The sequence below is a fragment of the Myripristis murdjan genome, chromosome 13 (assembly GCF_902150065.1).
Source record: "Myripristis murdjan chromosome 13, fMyrMur1.1, whole genome shotgun sequence".
Taxonomy (NCBI): Eukaryota; Metazoa; Chordata; class Actinopteri; order Holocentriformes; family Holocentridae; genus Myripristis; species Myripristis murdjan.
Genome location: NC_043992.1, coordinates 37,158,239 through 37,175,469, shown reverse-complemented (window position 1 = coordinate 37,175,469; position 17,231 = coordinate 37,158,239). Strand labels below are relative to the sequence as shown.

General features: G+C 43.5%; 1 protein-coding gene across 1 annotated transcript in view; it reads right to left on the bottom strand.

Moving 5' to 3' along the window:
- Positions 1-317: 317 nt before the first annotated feature.
- The window catches only part of gab2 (GRB2-associated binding protein 2), a 48,597-nt gene continuing 31,683 nt past the window's right edge, over positions 318-17,231 (bottom strand). Inside the window, 8 exon segments of the mRNA XM_030066901.1 lie at positions 318-2,615; positions 3,258-3,380; positions 3,510-3,612; positions 3,778-3,868; positions 4,033-4,312; positions 6,056-6,153; positions 7,012-7,607; positions 9,810-10,038. Coding sequence (XP_029922761.1) covers positions 2,472-2,615; positions 3,258-3,380; positions 3,510-3,612; positions 3,778-3,868; positions 4,033-4,312; positions 6,056-6,153; positions 7,012-7,607; positions 9,810-10,038 — 1,664 coding nt within the window. The 3' untranslated portion in view covers positions 318-2,471.

The following is a 17,231-nucleotide window of genomic DNA, read 5'->3' as shown; positions in this document are numbered from 1 at the left end:
ATACATCAATGTTAGTAGAGAGACAGTTTTCTTGTTTTTTTCTTGTTTTTTTTTTCCTTTTTACACGTATCAACTGCAAAACACACAATAAATTAATAAATTAACACACAAGCAATCTACAAATGCTTTACAGTAGTAGCAGTAACAGTGGTTAAAAAATGATCTCTAGTACAGTATGTCAACCCAGTGACAGTCTGACAGTAGAGCTGAGCAGAGTTCTCCATCTTGCCCAGTCAGGCTGTCATTTAACATACTACAACTCACAATCTACCACAACACATACACAGCTCTTGCGCTTTACAAGTCTCTCTAGATAATAAATTACACATCCATTTCACTTCAGAGAGTGACAGGGAGACAGGCTTTTTTTTTTTTTTTTTTTTTTTCAGTCTTTTCTTTCCTCTCTCGCTCTCTCTTTGTGAATCACAGTTCGCCTGGGAAGGGCTTCGCCAGTGCAACTCGACTGCCAGCCTCCCCCCGCTGAAAGCATGGATCATAAAAATTCAATTTCTGAAATTTGAAAAACAAATAATAAAATGCACTCTGTGGCAAACTTAGCTTAATTAAGCCTGACCCTCATCCGCGTGAATCTCGCCTGCTTACACCTATCAGTAAAAAACAATGATAAAAAGAATACAAAAAGCAGTAAAAATGGTACAAAAACATTAAGATGTAAATCTTAATGAAATCATCAATAATACCATCTAGCACTGCATGGCCACACTAGTCATATAGTGCACATAGGGATCACCCCTTGAGTGGTTCCAGCCCACAGTGAAATATTGGACTTAATTGGGACTACAAAAATGATAATTCACTTGTCCTAAATACAATATGGCTGGCTGTTTATATTAACATTGTCAATGTTTATTTTCTTCTGCAAGGAAAAGGTTCCACTCTAAACTGAAGTAAAAAATATAAGGCAATTAAATCTCGTCATAAACAAGGGAGAGGAGTCTGGGAAATCAGATAACATTCTTTCCTCATTCATTTTTAACGTACGATCATTGGCAAATTTTCTTTGTGGCAGGCAGCTTTTACAAGAAAAGCACGTTACATCACATTACTGTGCTGCACCTTTCCTCTCGCACAAGTGCCTTGAATCTCTAACGGTAAAAAGCCGATTTTCTACACAAGATGTGCTGGAAATACGTCATTCTATTAATATGTACTGGAAACAGTTACTCATAACAGAAATAGCTGTAGTGTGTGTGCCACATCAAAGACCTTATAAATCAGTGAACACATGACTGGGGTTGGTACGGTGCTATTTTTTTTTTTGTTGAATCCTGCAATACATAAATATGCTATCCTCATCCTTTCTAGCTTGTATTTATGAGCACTTCCATGATTTTTAGAGAGTGAGAGAGAGAGAGAGAGTGAGGGAGAGAGAGAGAGAGAGAGAGAGAGAGAGAGAGAGAGAGAGAGAGAGGAAGGACATCTTAACTCCTTGCAAACCAAACCTGATTTATTTCATTTTTTAAATCCCTCAAACTCAACAACTACATATGTCAGTGCACATTTACCATGAAATGCATTATAGTATTATCTGAAATCAGTTAATGAGCACTGAAGTCAAAACTAGAAAGATGGCTTCTTTTCATCGGTTGTGTTTTCTTTATACTGTACATCTAGGGGTTACTGACTTCTGTACCTGCACTTAAATAATTGGCCTGCCTTCACGTGGGACAGCTCTTAAATATGGTTTGAGCTCATACTTAATTCAAACCGAAGCAACAGTCATCTAAAGTTATCATAAGGGCTTGTGACACGGGCCTTTTTTTGTACGGCTGTATTTTTTCCTCTCACCAGACATGCACTGCTAAGCTGAAACGATTGCCTGCAGTGAAAATAATCTCTTCTCTGGTTCTGCAGGACTCAGCACAAATGATAGATTGAAGTGAAAAGAGAGAGCCTGCCTGCATGCCAAAATGAGAGTGCATCTTGGCATTCCTGAGACCAGCAATCGTACGCCTATATTAATACGGTTATTGACCAGTTAGACGCTGCGACTCGTTTTAAAATGGCAGCAATCTGGTAAATAACCTGCTCGATGCAGAAAACATGCCACTGATGCAGAGCGGGCGCCCTTGCAGTGGGACAGCTTAAACACTTGCACATTGTGGAGGATGGATTGAACTTCATAAGTCGGGATGATATAATTCATATGCAATATCAATTGTCCATATGGTGTAATAACAGTCTCCATGAAGAGCTTTGGCAGGGCGCTTCACTGTATGGCCTGACATCCTGCGTGTGTTAGCAGTGCACTTCAGCGCAGAGACAGCCGCCAGGGAGAGCGGCTATCTCTGCAGGCGAGGATAAGCTATGGCTTTTTGTCCCCATGCTTCGTCTTTAGCAAGCCCAACTAGTGTTCATAAACATGACAGAAGAATTAAACTGGGGATGCTTTGAAATAATAGGAGAGTTTTCTGTATTTTATTTTATTCATTTCTCTGTGCAGGTCAGTGTCAGGACTTGACCCCCTTGGCGGGCTCAGCAGACTGCCGCACATCGGTCCACTCCTGCATGGTGTTCTGCAGCGCCTGGGTCTTTTCCTTGTCAACCTGCACGTAGTCCACCTTTTCATCAGAGGTCACAGAGGATGTTGAGGGCTGTGGGCCAATAAATAAGATATAAATAAGCCACTGGCCTGAGGGCAGACTGCATCAGGGCAGAGAACAACAACAGCGAGGACTACAAGTTAGAGTCGAATCAGAGCAGAGTGACCGAGGGTGTGCATGACAGAAGAAACTGAACAGGTGAAGTCAGTGAGGTAAGTAAGCAGCCTCAGTCGGAGCGTCTCACCGTGACTAAGACAGCCACCAGGGTGCATGATAGCCACTGTCACACCGTCATGTACCGCTGACTCAATGTTGGATTAAAATGGAAAAACCCCACAGTCGTTTCAATTGTGCAGAGATTATTATGCCATTTGTACAAAGTATGTGGGACAAGTTCTACTTAATTAGTTTCACAGTTTTTAATAAAAACTGAGGTGGACATTATAATTAAGCATTGTTGCCAATACAAGCAATTTTCCTCTTGTTTGGGCCAACAACGCTGAGAAGTTTGATTTTTTTTTTTTTTTTATTATTATTATTTTAAACTGCGTCATTAGGCACGGGAACAAAAACATTAGAGAGATTTAGTGTGTTGTCACACAAGACAAGGCAGTTTTAGGAATAAGAAAGAAAGAAGAAATACAAGAAAATGAAGTGAAATGAATACAATCTGGAAATAATTGTCTTGTTTACTTTTCTGTGAGGACTGGGCGACCCGGGCTGGAAGTCCAGCGCCAGATAGTCCACGTTGCCACATTTGCGAGGGGCGGGGCTGCTGGTACCGCTCATGGCCGGGGAGGTAGACGCTGGGTTCTGCTAATGGGGACAGCAGGGAGGATTTACTCACACAGGGTGCAGAACGTAAGTGAGCGTAGCATACAAAACAAGGGGATCATTAAGAGCCTGGTGTGCTCCCCCGGTCTCCCTCCAGCTACAGGGACTCACCATAGCCACATAATTCTCCTCACTGTCTGCGGAGTCGGTGCTGGTGATGCTCTGTGTGGAGATGGGTCGACAGTGCTGGGAGGACATGGAGTTCATCGTCGGCCTGGAGGAAAGCAGGGAGGACTGTGAGTGCTTCTACCTTCTGACCTCAGGCGAAACAGAATACAGCTGCAATCTGTACCATCAAACTCTGTGTGCCTCTGTGTGTGTGTGTGTGTGTGTTTGTGGCCTAGGGCAACCTAATTTGAATGACTGATATGAGACTCACATGGGCCGTGTCCAGGACATGGTGACTGGGCTCTTAAATGGCAGCTCATCAATGATCCCATTGTTCCTCAAATCAAGAGGTGTTGGCTTCGCTGTAGGAAAACAAGAGCAGGCACTGTCAACACAAATCATTGTCTTGCTTTAAACAATACACAATGCGGACTAATGAGTTGAAACGACGCCAGAAATGGTGATTAAAAAACAGTAAACGCCTTTTGCTTTGATATCTGAGAGACCTTCGCTGTCAAAGACTCACATTTTCGGTTGGGTTTGAGGTTGCGGTTGATGGGCGGCGGGGTGACATCGCTGAGGCGGCCGGGGCGGTGACACTGGGACGCCGTGCTCCCCTTGCGGGCAGGTAGTGTAGCGGAGAATCCTGGGAAGTCAAAGTGATGTGGCCCGGGGCTCATAGGAATGTAGATGTTCTTGGGACTGTCGGCCTGGGCGGCGTTGAGTGGCGAGGAGCCAGGATTCATGGGCACATAGTTGTCATCTGAGTTGCCGCTGTCTGAGCGGGTCAGAGGGGCTTTGGTTCTCTGTGCCAACAGAGACAGAACGCAGATGGCTCTCTTAGACACTCACACACTTCAATACTGCAGGAACACCACGATACTCACTCATAGGAGGACACTGATATCAACATTTATCGAAATTTTAAACAGCATTGTTGTCATCCTCCTTGCTTTCCCTGTTGTTTAAACACTGCGCTCACAATTAGAGTCAAAACACAGAAAAGCTGAACAAAGTCCCGGTTGGAGCTGCAGAAGAGAGCGGAGCGGCGCTGAAGAACGCCCCTCCTTTGTTCAAATCAGCAGTCTGGCGACACTTTGCTTTCCCCGTTTCATTCAGCGCTCAAAATTTGTCTCTTGTTGACAAGACAACACTATGCCGTCTATTGTCACAGCCCTTCATCTTGCCCCTTTGGTAACAGTAGCATACTTGCACAGACATCATTAGGCTTCATTCTATGAGACAAGTCAGGATTTTATATTATTTACACATGCCATTGCACTGTTTGAGATTACCTTTTGCTTAAAAAAATTATATTTTTGGGCATTCCTGCTTCAGCAGACAGTCGCAGCGGAGCGAGGCAGTGCACTCGGGGCAGGGAGGGGGGACGGCACGCAGCAGAGGGGCCGGGCGGAACCCAAACCGAGGCCACGGCAGCCCGGCCCGGCACCACATGGCACACGCTGGTGAGCCAGAGAGGCACCTCTGGCTTTTTATTTTGCTTTTCTGACTTCCTGAGGACATGTTTGTTAATTTGATTTTCATTGCTCATTTTATTTTATTTTATTTTATGACTTTAAAATAGCCAAAAATGAGTGTTTCTGAGCCAAACCAATTTGTTTAGCAGTGTGCAGTGGTCCCTCGTTTATCGCGGGGGTTACGTTCTAAAAATAACCCGCAATAGGCGAAATCCGCGAAGTAGTCAGCTTTATTTTTTACAATTATTCTAGATGTTTTAAGGCTGTAAAACCCCTCACGACACACTTTATACACTTTTCTCAGACAGGCGTTAACATTTTCTCACTTTTCTCTCTTGTTTAAACTCTCAAAGTTCAAACCTTTGTAGAAAAATAAGTCCAGTAAAAAAAAAAAAAAAAAAACATGCAAAATTGCTCTAAAAAAAATCTGCGAAACTGCGAGGCCGCGAAAGGTGAACCGCGTTATAGCGAGGGACAACTGTATACATGCGGGATGTGTTTGAATGCATTGGACCACACATATAGAAATTAATTTTGACTTTCAGGATTGCACTGCAAAAACTCAAAATCTTACCAAGATTATTTGTCTTATTTCAAGTCAAAAATGTCTTATTACTAGTCAAAATTTTCCCTTCTTTCAAGTGAAAATTTACTTGTAACAAGTGAAAATTTGCTTGTTTCATTGGCAAAATTTACCAGTGGAAAAAGTGAAAATTCACAAATTTTGCCAATGAAACAAGCAAATTTTCACTTGTTACAAGCAAATTTTCACTTGAAACAAGAGACAATTGTCTAAAAACAATTTACTTCTGAGGTGATCATGTCTTATTTTAAGTGTAATGAGATATTTTGACTAGAAATAAGACATTTTTGACTTGAAATAAGACAAATAATCTTGGTAAGATTTTGCGTTTTTGCAGTGTGAAAATTGTTTCAAATTTGAAAACTGATGTATCGTTACAACCCCTGCTAAGTTGGAGAAAAATAAATAAAGCGGTAATGCATTTTCTGTCCCTGCGCCGTGTTGCTGAGCTTTGACGAGATTTGTCAGAAAGGGCGAAAGTAACTCACCAGGTAGGAGCTGAAGCCATCATTGACGGACTCCACGGACTGGCCTGAGTTGTTGAAATAGACGGGACGGTGATGGCTGTTCGTTTCAAAGGAGGAGCCTGAGGAGCGAGGCAAGCACAGGGAAGGGAAATCAATATTTACCACCGCTATAAACTCCAAAAGGAAAAGACTGCTGCTCAAGTACAGCGCCAAACTGCCGTGAGTCAGATATCATAATCGCTGCAAGTGAGACTGATGTCGACCAAAATACCTGACACTCCACAGTATACCTTGAATCAGTAAACTCGTGTTCCTCGTGAAACCAACAGAACGCAAGTGACATTTCATTTAATGCTCCAGTGGGTTATAATTAGTGTTGGTTGGAGGAGGCAACACAGGTGTGTGAACAGCCCGTGGCCCCACTAACAAGGGCCACAGGTCACTTCCTGTCTTTGGATATGTGAAGCCTGAGCGAGGGCTTGGCCAAGCAGAGAGCAGCAGCATACTGAGAGGCCATGCATTGTGTCTGTGAGTGCTCCCTGTTTTTTTTTTTTTTTTTTTTTATTGCTTATCAGCCTGGAACGAGGCATTCTGGAGCAGGCTGCATGGCTTGAATTTCATTAGTGTCTCAGCAGAACAGTGTCTGCTAGACTGGCCTCTTTGTTTTCTGCTCAGCTGCTGGAGTTAAATCGGTACAACGAAGAGATAGAGGAAGAGGGATAGAAGAAGAGACGAATGAGAGAAAGACGAGAGGAAGGGGAAGCGGCGTGCGCGCGCGCGCTTACAATACCACAAGTGGGTGGACTGGTGAAGTCATGCTTGCATTTGAAAACAGGAAACAGGTGAAATGCGTGATTTCAAAAGAACCGTATGAGTCAAGCGAGGTTGTTTTTGAAGAAACAAATACGAGCGTGTAATGTTACAAGTGTTTTCAACGGCAGCGTGTGAGAAAAGTGGGTAAAAAACACCGAGTTTACCTCTGTGCAGTCTAATATTTTCGACAGCGGGGAGAGTGTTTCGGCGTGGGATGACTGACACCGCGGTGGTCACCTCTCCATTCTGGCTCCCTATTGACTGCGGGCTCCCCCACTGGCCCTCCGACCCCTGGCTGGGTTTGGGCGGCCTGGGAGGAGGGGCGCAGGATGACTCAGAGCTGGACGGCGTTAGGGCATTGTGGTTCTTGTCAAATGTCCGAGGGATCTGATAGAAGGAGCCGGGCGGCGTGGGGAGGTCGTAATTGTCGGGCGGGCGTTCGCTGCCGTGCACGGGGGCGAGGGCGTTGCAGGGTGTTTTGAAGGTGTACACCTCCTCGTTCTCCAGGTCCAGCTCTCCCAGGCCGCCGTGAGCCGGGGACTCGGAGCTGTAGCCCCGCGGGAGCACGTAGCAGGCCTCCTGCGGGGAGTCGTCGTGCGCGGGTAGCTGGTGTTTCCCGGGCTTGGGCAGGCTGTAGAAGCCGTGCAGCTGGGCGCCCATGCCGTTCAGGCAGTGGGAGAAGCCGTGGGAGAGCTTCTGCACGGCCGAGTCGCTGCCCACAAACAGATTGCTCCGCGTGGCCTGAGAGAAACTGGCACTTCTGCAACACAAAGACACACACACACACACGTCAGTCTTTATCATGCCCGCTTTCCACAGGGCCTAACAGCTCCCTTGTAGATAGACATCTGCCACCTACCTCAATGCCAGCCTCTCCCTAATAATGGCAATAAGCTGGTTAACAACCATGCACTCCAGGCTTTTTAATGGCACATCAGTGTAATTAACCAAACGGCCACTAGAGGATACTGCAGCACTTCAGAAGAGACAGCCGAGCCATCTGGTTCCCAGCATGGACTTAAAACAAAACATCTGCATCACTGCTGGAACGCCTTAATGTATGTATATCCACCGTTATATTAATGCGAGCGTTTGTTTAAAAAAACTGACGTTTTAATGTGGCTCCTAATATGTTGAGGGGAGAGAGGGCGTCCATGTTGAAAAGGGTGAATGTGACCACTTTCCCACAGTTCCTCAGCCTTGGTTAGGCACCCTAGGGACATGGCTCATTTATTCTGGTTCCTCTGCAGGGCTTGAACTCGAGTGCCAAGCGGAGCGACCCCTCCAGCTCAGACATTTCTGCCCAGTTAGCTGAGCAATGGCCTGTCTGAGGCTTTGGTCAGGGCAAAGATGGGATGTTGTGAAAGACTACTCTCTAGAAATCACTTCTGAAAGAGATGGAGATTAGCCACACCGCAGGACTCTAATGGGGACTCACTTCAATCTGTTTAAAAGAATAAAAAAAAAAAAGCGGTTCATCGATCCATAACATCTCTCTCTCTCTTTGGTTATCTTTCTTTTTCATGACGGCACCAGGTGTTGAAACATTGAGCACGGGCTCCGGCGTCTCCTCAGAACTGGAGTCATCAGTCAATAAGTTCGTTCATCATTCTGCCGCCCATCATTATGGATTCACGGCGGCTCTGCGGAAAAAACTGTAACGCCGGCTCCTCGACCAATGGGGTCTCATTCGGGCTTGAATCATAAGCCGCCCTCCGACGTCTATCTTAATTAGCAGACCCGCGGAGCAGAAGCTGGCGAGGGCAGTGACAGTGAATATCTGCATAAAGCTGATGAGATGGATTGTGAGGTTTTGATTTCCCGGGCTTCACAGAGGTCCAGCGCAGCAGATTTATGTGCAAATTGTCCGGCTGAGAGGGCAGTTCTACCCCGGGCGAGTCTAAACCTATAGGAGTGATGAATTGCAGCCTCAACCTCATTGATCATCGACCGTGCCGGCCACTGAACGGCGTCATTATTAAAGCCGCCTTTGATTCGTGGAAGCCGGCGTGATGGCAGCAGGAGCCGAGGTGAATGCTAATGGGAAACGCAGGAATGTATTTAATATGAACCCTCGGCATGTTTGTTCTCTCGCTGAGCAGCACACAGGCTGCCGGGGCGTGAACGATTACACTGTATACGTTCTTGTCGTTACTCAAAAAAAAAAAAAAAAAAAAAAAAAAAAAAACTCACCGACTTTTTGCACATTTTTGTTTGGGATCTATATAAGATATTAAGGAATATATTGTTTTAAATCCAAAGGCAAATGGTGGTGGATGGAAAGTATACATCAAAAGTAGCAGAAACCTGGTTTTCTCGTTTTCATTTTCCTCCAGGCTTCAGCTGCCCATCTGTCAAATATTAACTCAGAGTTTTTGCATATCATATTCATTCGACGGCGCAGGTTTGGAGCCACATTTCCTTTTCAAATCAACTAAAAAATAAACACATAACATGAAGCATGTTTATCAGCAGCTGATCGGCACGTGACAATACATTTTGACAAAATATATCATCGTCATCCAATCCGTGTCATAATTTCACGCCAAGGAAGCAGGGCCCTTTCCTCCTTTTCTCGATTCAATCAAGACGAGGCTTGAATCAAACGCCTTCCAATCCAGGAAACAGGTTCATGAAAATTTTTAATATTGTGAACGCATCATATTGTGAGCTTATGCATCGATAAAAATCAGAAACTGAGCAAATCCTTACATTTCTAGCGGTTATTCAGCATTTTTCCACCATGCATATTCGCACACACATACATATACACACACTTTTTGACCTCGCGATCTCTTTTTGGCCTGATTTTTATTGTGTGCATAATGACACCCCCCCCCTTAACAGTAGTTGTAACCCTCAGGGACTTCTAAGTTGAGGAAGCACCATAAACCTGTATGTTGACCTGCATTATGGGATAACAGGAAACTGACACAGGACGCCTGGGGGTCACGACCCTTACCGTGCACTCTCCGTCTTCCTGCTCATGCACTGGTGGAGGAGGAGGTAGTCCTGGGGCGCGCTGTTGGACAGAGAGCTGTGGTGTGAGTGGCGCACAGGCACGTCGAAGGTGAAGAGGACCGGCTGGCTGGAGTGGATGGGGGCCGACGACTTGCCGTCGCGGATCAGGGGGGCCATGGAGCCGGTGACATCTGAGCCCAGGGAACGGGGCATATGGGACGACCTGCCATCTGGAGAGACAAGAAATTGGAGGGGGGTCACATCGGCGGTTCACCGATTCACTCACAACATTTTTACAATCCCCATCTTTTGTTCGTCTTAAGACCTCTTCGGTTCTGCCGGTCCCATCGGCGGGGATACAAATGCACGGTACACGACTGAGCTTTGTTTAAACCCACAGAGCTTTATTTTAAATACCAGTGGAGATCCCAAGACTCCCAAGACACCAAATATGCTGAACTACAGGGAAACGTGCACAAAACGATGGTGCAGCCATGAAACAATGGGTTTGAATGGGTTCTCAATATCAGTGTGATTGATAGATAGATAGATAGATAGATAGATAGATACTTTATTCATCCCGAAGGAAATTCACAGTTTTCAGCAGTATCCACAGAGTACAAGATTAAGTAAATCAAAAATAAAGATTAAGTAAATCAAAAATAAAGAATAAAAGATGACCCTCGAGATCTAAAGATCTAAGTACCCAATGTGCAAAAAAACAATGTGCAAAAAACCAATAAAACCAGTGTGCATCGATGTATACAATGTGCATAGATGAGGGATAGATGTGCAAATTTACAGTATAAACAGATGATAAATAAATAAATAGCACCCAGATGATAAATAGATGATAAAAAAACAAAAAAACATGTGTTGTTAGCTGATGTTGTTAACTGAAATAAGAGATTTAAAAAAAATAAATAAATAAATCTAACTTTGAAGCTAGAGGAAATTTAACGGGAAATCAGAGCTCAAAAGGCTGAAAACAATCCTGACTAAGGCTGGAGGATACCTGAACATGCCATAAGCTCATCAAGCGAGAGAAAGAAAACCCCAAATCCTGGTTAGCGTCCCCTTTAACGTTTCATTTTCTCGTCACGATCCATGAAGTCAAAGGGCGGGGAAATTCAATTGAGGGGTTTAAGACTTTACATGGCCTCGCCTCGCATGGTGTCTTGTATTCAGTAGCTTCAGTGTGCCCTTAAAGATAATCAATAGGGAAGAGGGATTGGTCTCGAGAGAAAAGTGCAGGAAAAAAAAAAAAAAAACCCTCTCCTTTTTTTTTTTTTTTTTTTTTTGTTGGGTCTGAAGGCAGATTAGTTCAGCAGCACCTGGCCACAAAATCCAACCCATCCTTTCTGACGGTGGTCTCTGTGCTCTGCTTGATTTTCTCCAGCGGTCCATTGTTTTGCACAGTGGGGCAGCGTGAACAACACGGCCTTTACAGTTTCATTGTTTCTGTGTGACACGTCTGATATCGGCACTGGAAGCCTACAAACTAAAGACAAAATCTGAAGATCTGGATGCTGAAAATAACTTGGGCAGGACGCCAAAGCAAGGAAGCGCACACTGAACTGAACTGTAGGAGTAGAGTAGAACGGGCGGCGGGCTGATCGACCCACAGCACAGTGGAGCAGTGGCTGATGGGAGATGGAAAAAAAAAAAAAAAAAAAAAAATCCACCAATCATCTTTGGCTGAAACTATTATATCTCTCTCTTAGTGTTGTAAGTGCCGGTGAAAGGTTTCCATGATGATAATTATATAAGAGTACTCTATGTGTAAAAGTAAGGTAAAACAAATGCAAAAGCACACCGAAAAAAAAAAAAAAAAGAATTCACGAGTTCACACTTTCACTTTAACCAGCAAAAAAAAAAAAAAAAAGAAAAAAAAAAAAAGAAAAAAAGAAATTGCATTTTCTAGTTTCAGCTTGTGATCGGATCCTTCACAAAGCATCTTGGTGATCATCCTGTGAGGCAGGATGGCCATACACAGGGTGCAAGGCCACTGTGACCAACGGAACACATAAACGCAGTGTGTGTGTGTGTGTGTGTGTGTCGGCTGCTGAATGAGGTCACGTCCATGCTTGAGGGAAGAGGCCTCTGCGGCGGGGTCTCCAGGCCAGTGGCCATCAGTGAGACACCCGGACTCACAGCCACACAGGCAGGGACTCCCCCCCTCACGATCCTCAATTACGGCATTGTTCTGAGCACTTCCCCTCTCTCTAGGCTAGTTAGGCTTCGTCTCTTTTCTCCACAAAAAGCTTTGTAAAAGCTTTCACCCGGCGCGGTGAGTACTAGGCCCACTAACACGAGTAGATATATTGATTTGTTGTAGGGAGATTGTTCCTCCCCCCTGCGAGAGATGAGCTGGATGGAAATAGCTTCATGCTTCAAAAACAGGCCTGATGACTGCACCGCTGAGGAGACAATAAAGCGATACTACTTCAAAATAAAAAGTGAAATGCAATCTCATAAATTTGCACAGTGTCTCTATGTATCTGAGCGTGTGCGGATGCTTTTTTTTTTACGTGTGTGTACCCACAATGATTTTTGATTAACTATCACACACGGCTGTCAGAACTAGAGCGAGATGAAAGACGACTGGTCTACTCTGGTGATGGAACGGGCTACAAGGCTCATCACTGACACTAATGGCTCCAATGATGTATGTCACCACTGGGAAGCAATTCCATCAAGTCGGTGGAGCCGCGACGCCACGGAACACAGAGAAGAGCCGAAAATAAAAACACTGAAACCTCTCAAAAAAAATGCAGTTTGCCTTACTGTGTTGGCTAATGTACTGTGTCAGTGTTAGGTGATCACTTGTTTTTTTAATCAAAGTGAAAAAGTAATGCATAGCAGTGCTGTTTACAAAGAAAAGCAATAAAACTGGGCCGCGTTTGCACAAGTAATGTATAATCATTATTATTTGAGTAACGAGCCTGACACCGGCAACAGAAACTGTTTTCTCTCCAACTCGGCTGCAGCGTCAACCGTCACCATCGAGCGACGCCTGAAAAATCTCTCGCGGCTGCATTCCTCAGCTTTACGTCGAAACAAACATCTGACCATCGACGGCGATGCCTTAAAAGACTCTTTTGCTTGGCCAACGGCACACGGCTATTCTGGGTCAAAGAGCAACTCAATTCAAGAGCAATTTTCCAATTACGCTCTATAATACATCACCTACTGTCTCATCTGCTCTGTGGCCATAATCTAATAGAGGCCGGCTGCTGGTCACAGGAGGCCAAAATTAGAACCCTGCTGGATCACCAAGGACAAGAACGTCTTTGTAGGGTTCTCATTTCCTCTCAGTCTGACCAGAATTAGACAAGGACATCCGATAATCTAATCTGAAATGAGATGTATAAATAGAAGAAACAAAAAAAAAAAAAAATCACTGACCTACTGAAATAAAATCTGATGGAAACATGTAGGGAAGAGGAAATATTTTCGTTTTCCAAATCCACCAGTTGCACGCTTTCATAACAATTGCAGTCATCCCTTAAATATTCCTGAACAGATAACGATCAAAAAATATGTGCAATCCACCCGCCTTCAGTTGGAGTGTGAGAGTTCCCCCTTGCCCCAAAAATGCAATTTCCTTGACGGTTTCATAAGAGATTGCACTTAAAAAATATGGCCCCCGGGCACAAACAGCTGAAGTGGGTGCAGCAAATTAACTGCAGACATAAGAGGCCTGCCGGGTGGCCCGAGACAATCCGGTGACCACGGGGTCAGACGGAGGGTTTGATCCTGCATCTGTCCTGTCAAAGTGTCCTTGAAAAAGACCCTGAACCCCCCCCTACCTGCTCAGTTATTGGAAAAGAGCATCAGCTGAGTGACTGCAATGTTTAAATGCCTTCTTTCACTGCTGATATTTGTTGTCCCAGACAGACCTGGCAGACCACTGGCTCTTTAAAAGCAACACTGTGTCCCAGGAGGCCACAGCGAAGGGGGCATTTGCATCTGTGGATAGTTGGGGGGGGGTTGGGAGCTCTGCATGAGTCTGACATAAGTGGATAAAGGGGATGCTTGCTGCTGGAGAGCTGGACTAGGTAGTCAGGCGAGGGCGACACAAGAGCCCTGCACAGGAAGAGGCAAAATGGCGTCCTCTGCTTGGCTGGATGCAGTGAAATTAACAAAGTGACATGGCTGATTCCCTCTCCGCTGGAAACAGCACAGAGGAGAGTGAAGCAGAGCAGAGACACAGGAGCATTCCCTGATCACATTACTCCCCTGTGCCTGCCTGCTCCACGGCATCATGTGAGCACCACCCCCGACCACACTGCGACATCAATTTGCCTCAAAACGCTGACTGATCAATCGCCTAAAAGGCTCAGGCTTGTCAGGGCCAATGAATTACAATTTGGCTGAAATCTAAAACAGCAACTCCTTTTCAACCCTCTGACCTCTTTTTTTTTTTTTTTTTGCCAAATGATGGGTGGATGAATAGCTGTGCATCAGTAGATAGCACTAAGAAATGAATATTTATGAAAAGAAAAAAAAAAAAGTTTGTGGTGACTGCCGAGTTCTTTTTATTGAAGTATTGGTTTTCATTCTCTCATTGGAAAAAGTGAAAGTCGTACCTGGAATGGGCTGCGGCGGCCGCGTTGCGTGCAGCCCGCCGCCAAGAACAAAAGGATAATTTGCACTGACAATGCACTGCAAAACGGGAGCGGGCTCTGTATGGAAACACAGAGCTCATGATGAACGGAGAATGTAATACTCGAGCATGGCAGTGAAGTACAAGGATCTACTGTACTGGTGTACTTTGGAACCTCTGTCTCACTCTTAAGGATACGGAGGACAAATAAAGGATGTAATTTGATGTGGAAAAATCCTAAAGACCCGAGACTTGGAGGAGATATTACAGAGGACCGGCCTGGGCTATATGCACTCAAATAACCTCGAGTGCACGTCTTAAAAGGTGAATATGTCAGTGTTGTGGCGATTTGCCACAGTTACTCTGAACTGGGTGAAATTTTCATATCTGTGCTCTGTGACTCTGTGAACCACATTCACCATGTACCAAAGTCATATAAACACTTCAGCTGAACTGGGATGACCTGATCACTCTGATTTCAGTCTACATCAAGAACCCGGCTTATCTATGTGGGAAAAAAAACATACAATGTGAACAGCAGAAATGTGAAGATCAATTTCCTACTAGGCCATTATCAAAATAATAGCACTTTCCTAATGTTTAATGTTCAAGGATTCAAGGATTCAAGGAACTTTATTGTCATACCAGCTCACATTTACATGTTAGTGGTACGAAATTAGGACTCAGGTCCCGGTATAAGCCTAAATAAATAAATAAAGCAAGGTAAAAAAAAACAACAAGTGTAAATATAAAAAATAAGATATATAAGTATAAACAGTCTATATGAATATAAACACTATGTATAAGTATAAACAGTATGTATCACTACAAACAGTATATATGGATAGATATAAACAGCCTATATAAATATAAATATAAACATAAACAGTATATGTATATAATAGATATAAACAGCCTATATAATATAAAGTATAAAAAAGTATATATATATAATAAATATAAAGAAATATATAAACAGCCTATATAAATATAAACAGTATATATATAATATTAACAGTGTATATGAGTAGAAAGTGGACAAATTGACAAATGTCAAATTCAACTTGTGTTTTTATCTGTAATTGACAACTGCAATTGTGTTTATTTATCTATTATTATCTACTATTATTGTATTATTCACTGCATTTGTATCATTTATTTATTTATTTATTTTTTCTATATTCAGTATATCTCATTGTATCCTAAAAGCCTGACCAGGGACAAAGACTGCAAATTAGCTGAAGCTAGACGTCTTATATACGTCACATTTTCCCTTTTTTGTGGCAATGTTGTATGTATCGCCCCTGTCAAATAAATATTAAATAAATAAATACATTTCAGGCCGCGACCACTGTGCAAAGTGAATCACACCACTGTCCACATGGCGATGGAGCAATTTAGTCAAAAGCGCCTATAGGTGGACAAACTGCAACAGAGAGGGAAGGAAAGATGTTGGCTTTAAGTGAAACGCTGAACAAATATTAACACGTGACACGCTGCCTGTGGTAAACCTGAACTTGTTTTCGCAGGAGAGATTTGAAAAGCGGCCACGCAAAAACATTGTCTGCTGCGACACCACAGTCACAAACACAGCTGCAAGAGTTTCAGACTGACGAGCACACAGACATCTGTTTAGAGATGATGTGTGCTCGTCTTATTCAATGGCGTTTGAATGGCATGGCTCCAGATTTCGGTGACATTTTATAAAATAGTGTGGATGTTTTTTTCACGGTCAGAGTTTTTATGCGTTTATTTATTTTTTATTTTTTATTTTTTTTATGTGTGGGCTGCCTCTCTTGGCCAGCTCTTGGAAAAGAGATTTATTCTCAGTGTGACCAGCCTGGTTAAATTAAGGATAAATAAAATAAAAGAAGAAGAGAGAGTGGTAAAAAAACAAACAAAAAAAACAAAAAAAAACAAAACCCTAACCCTAAGCGGATGCTGTGACATGCTTCAATGCTGTAGACCTGTAAACAACTACCCACATGAACTCATCTGCATATAAACAGTGAGATGGATTATCCATGCGGTCCCATGCATGAGAGGCAGCGTGCAATCACACTTTCATCTGCGCTGCTACGACCGCGTTAATAGTTACAGACTCTTTCAAGTGACAGTGAAGTATACTAGAGTCTGAAACAGATCTGAAAACAGTCACGTATCTACCTGCATCTGCATGATTGATTGATTGATTGATTTTTATTAGTGTGTCATGCACACAGGTGCCCAGCCCATAAAGGCTTACAAGACACAACCACATAGAAAAACAAACAATAGTCAGAGTCATCAGATGTCAAAAATCAAATATCCAGAAAAACACGCCTAGCAAACAAGTAATAAGGTCATACAAATAATTCTTTTTTCTTCATGACCATGCATTTTTTATAAACCTCGCTAAAGCGAATACATCCTTCCTGAATAACCTGAATTCTAGTTTACTTTCATCATTTAGCCAAAACAACTCGGGTTTAACATACTGCATTTTTTGAAGAGACTGCCTCTCTTCGTTATCCAGAGGACAATGGAACACAAAATGCATTTCATCTTCTGTCACCTTTAAATAACATAATGAACAAGTTCTCTCTTCCTCTGGAATGGATTTGAATCTACCCGTTTCCAAGGCCAGGGGGAGAATCCCAGCCCTCACCTGGGCACACAGGGATCTTTTACTTCTGTCCAGGGAAAGGGTTACATATGGTTCTGGGCAGCAAACATTTTTTAGTTGGCAATAAGTTCTGAGTTTTGGTTTAAACCATATGTCATTAGCCCATTTTTCTTTGTATGCCAGGAATAACTTATGCATCGCAAAATTAA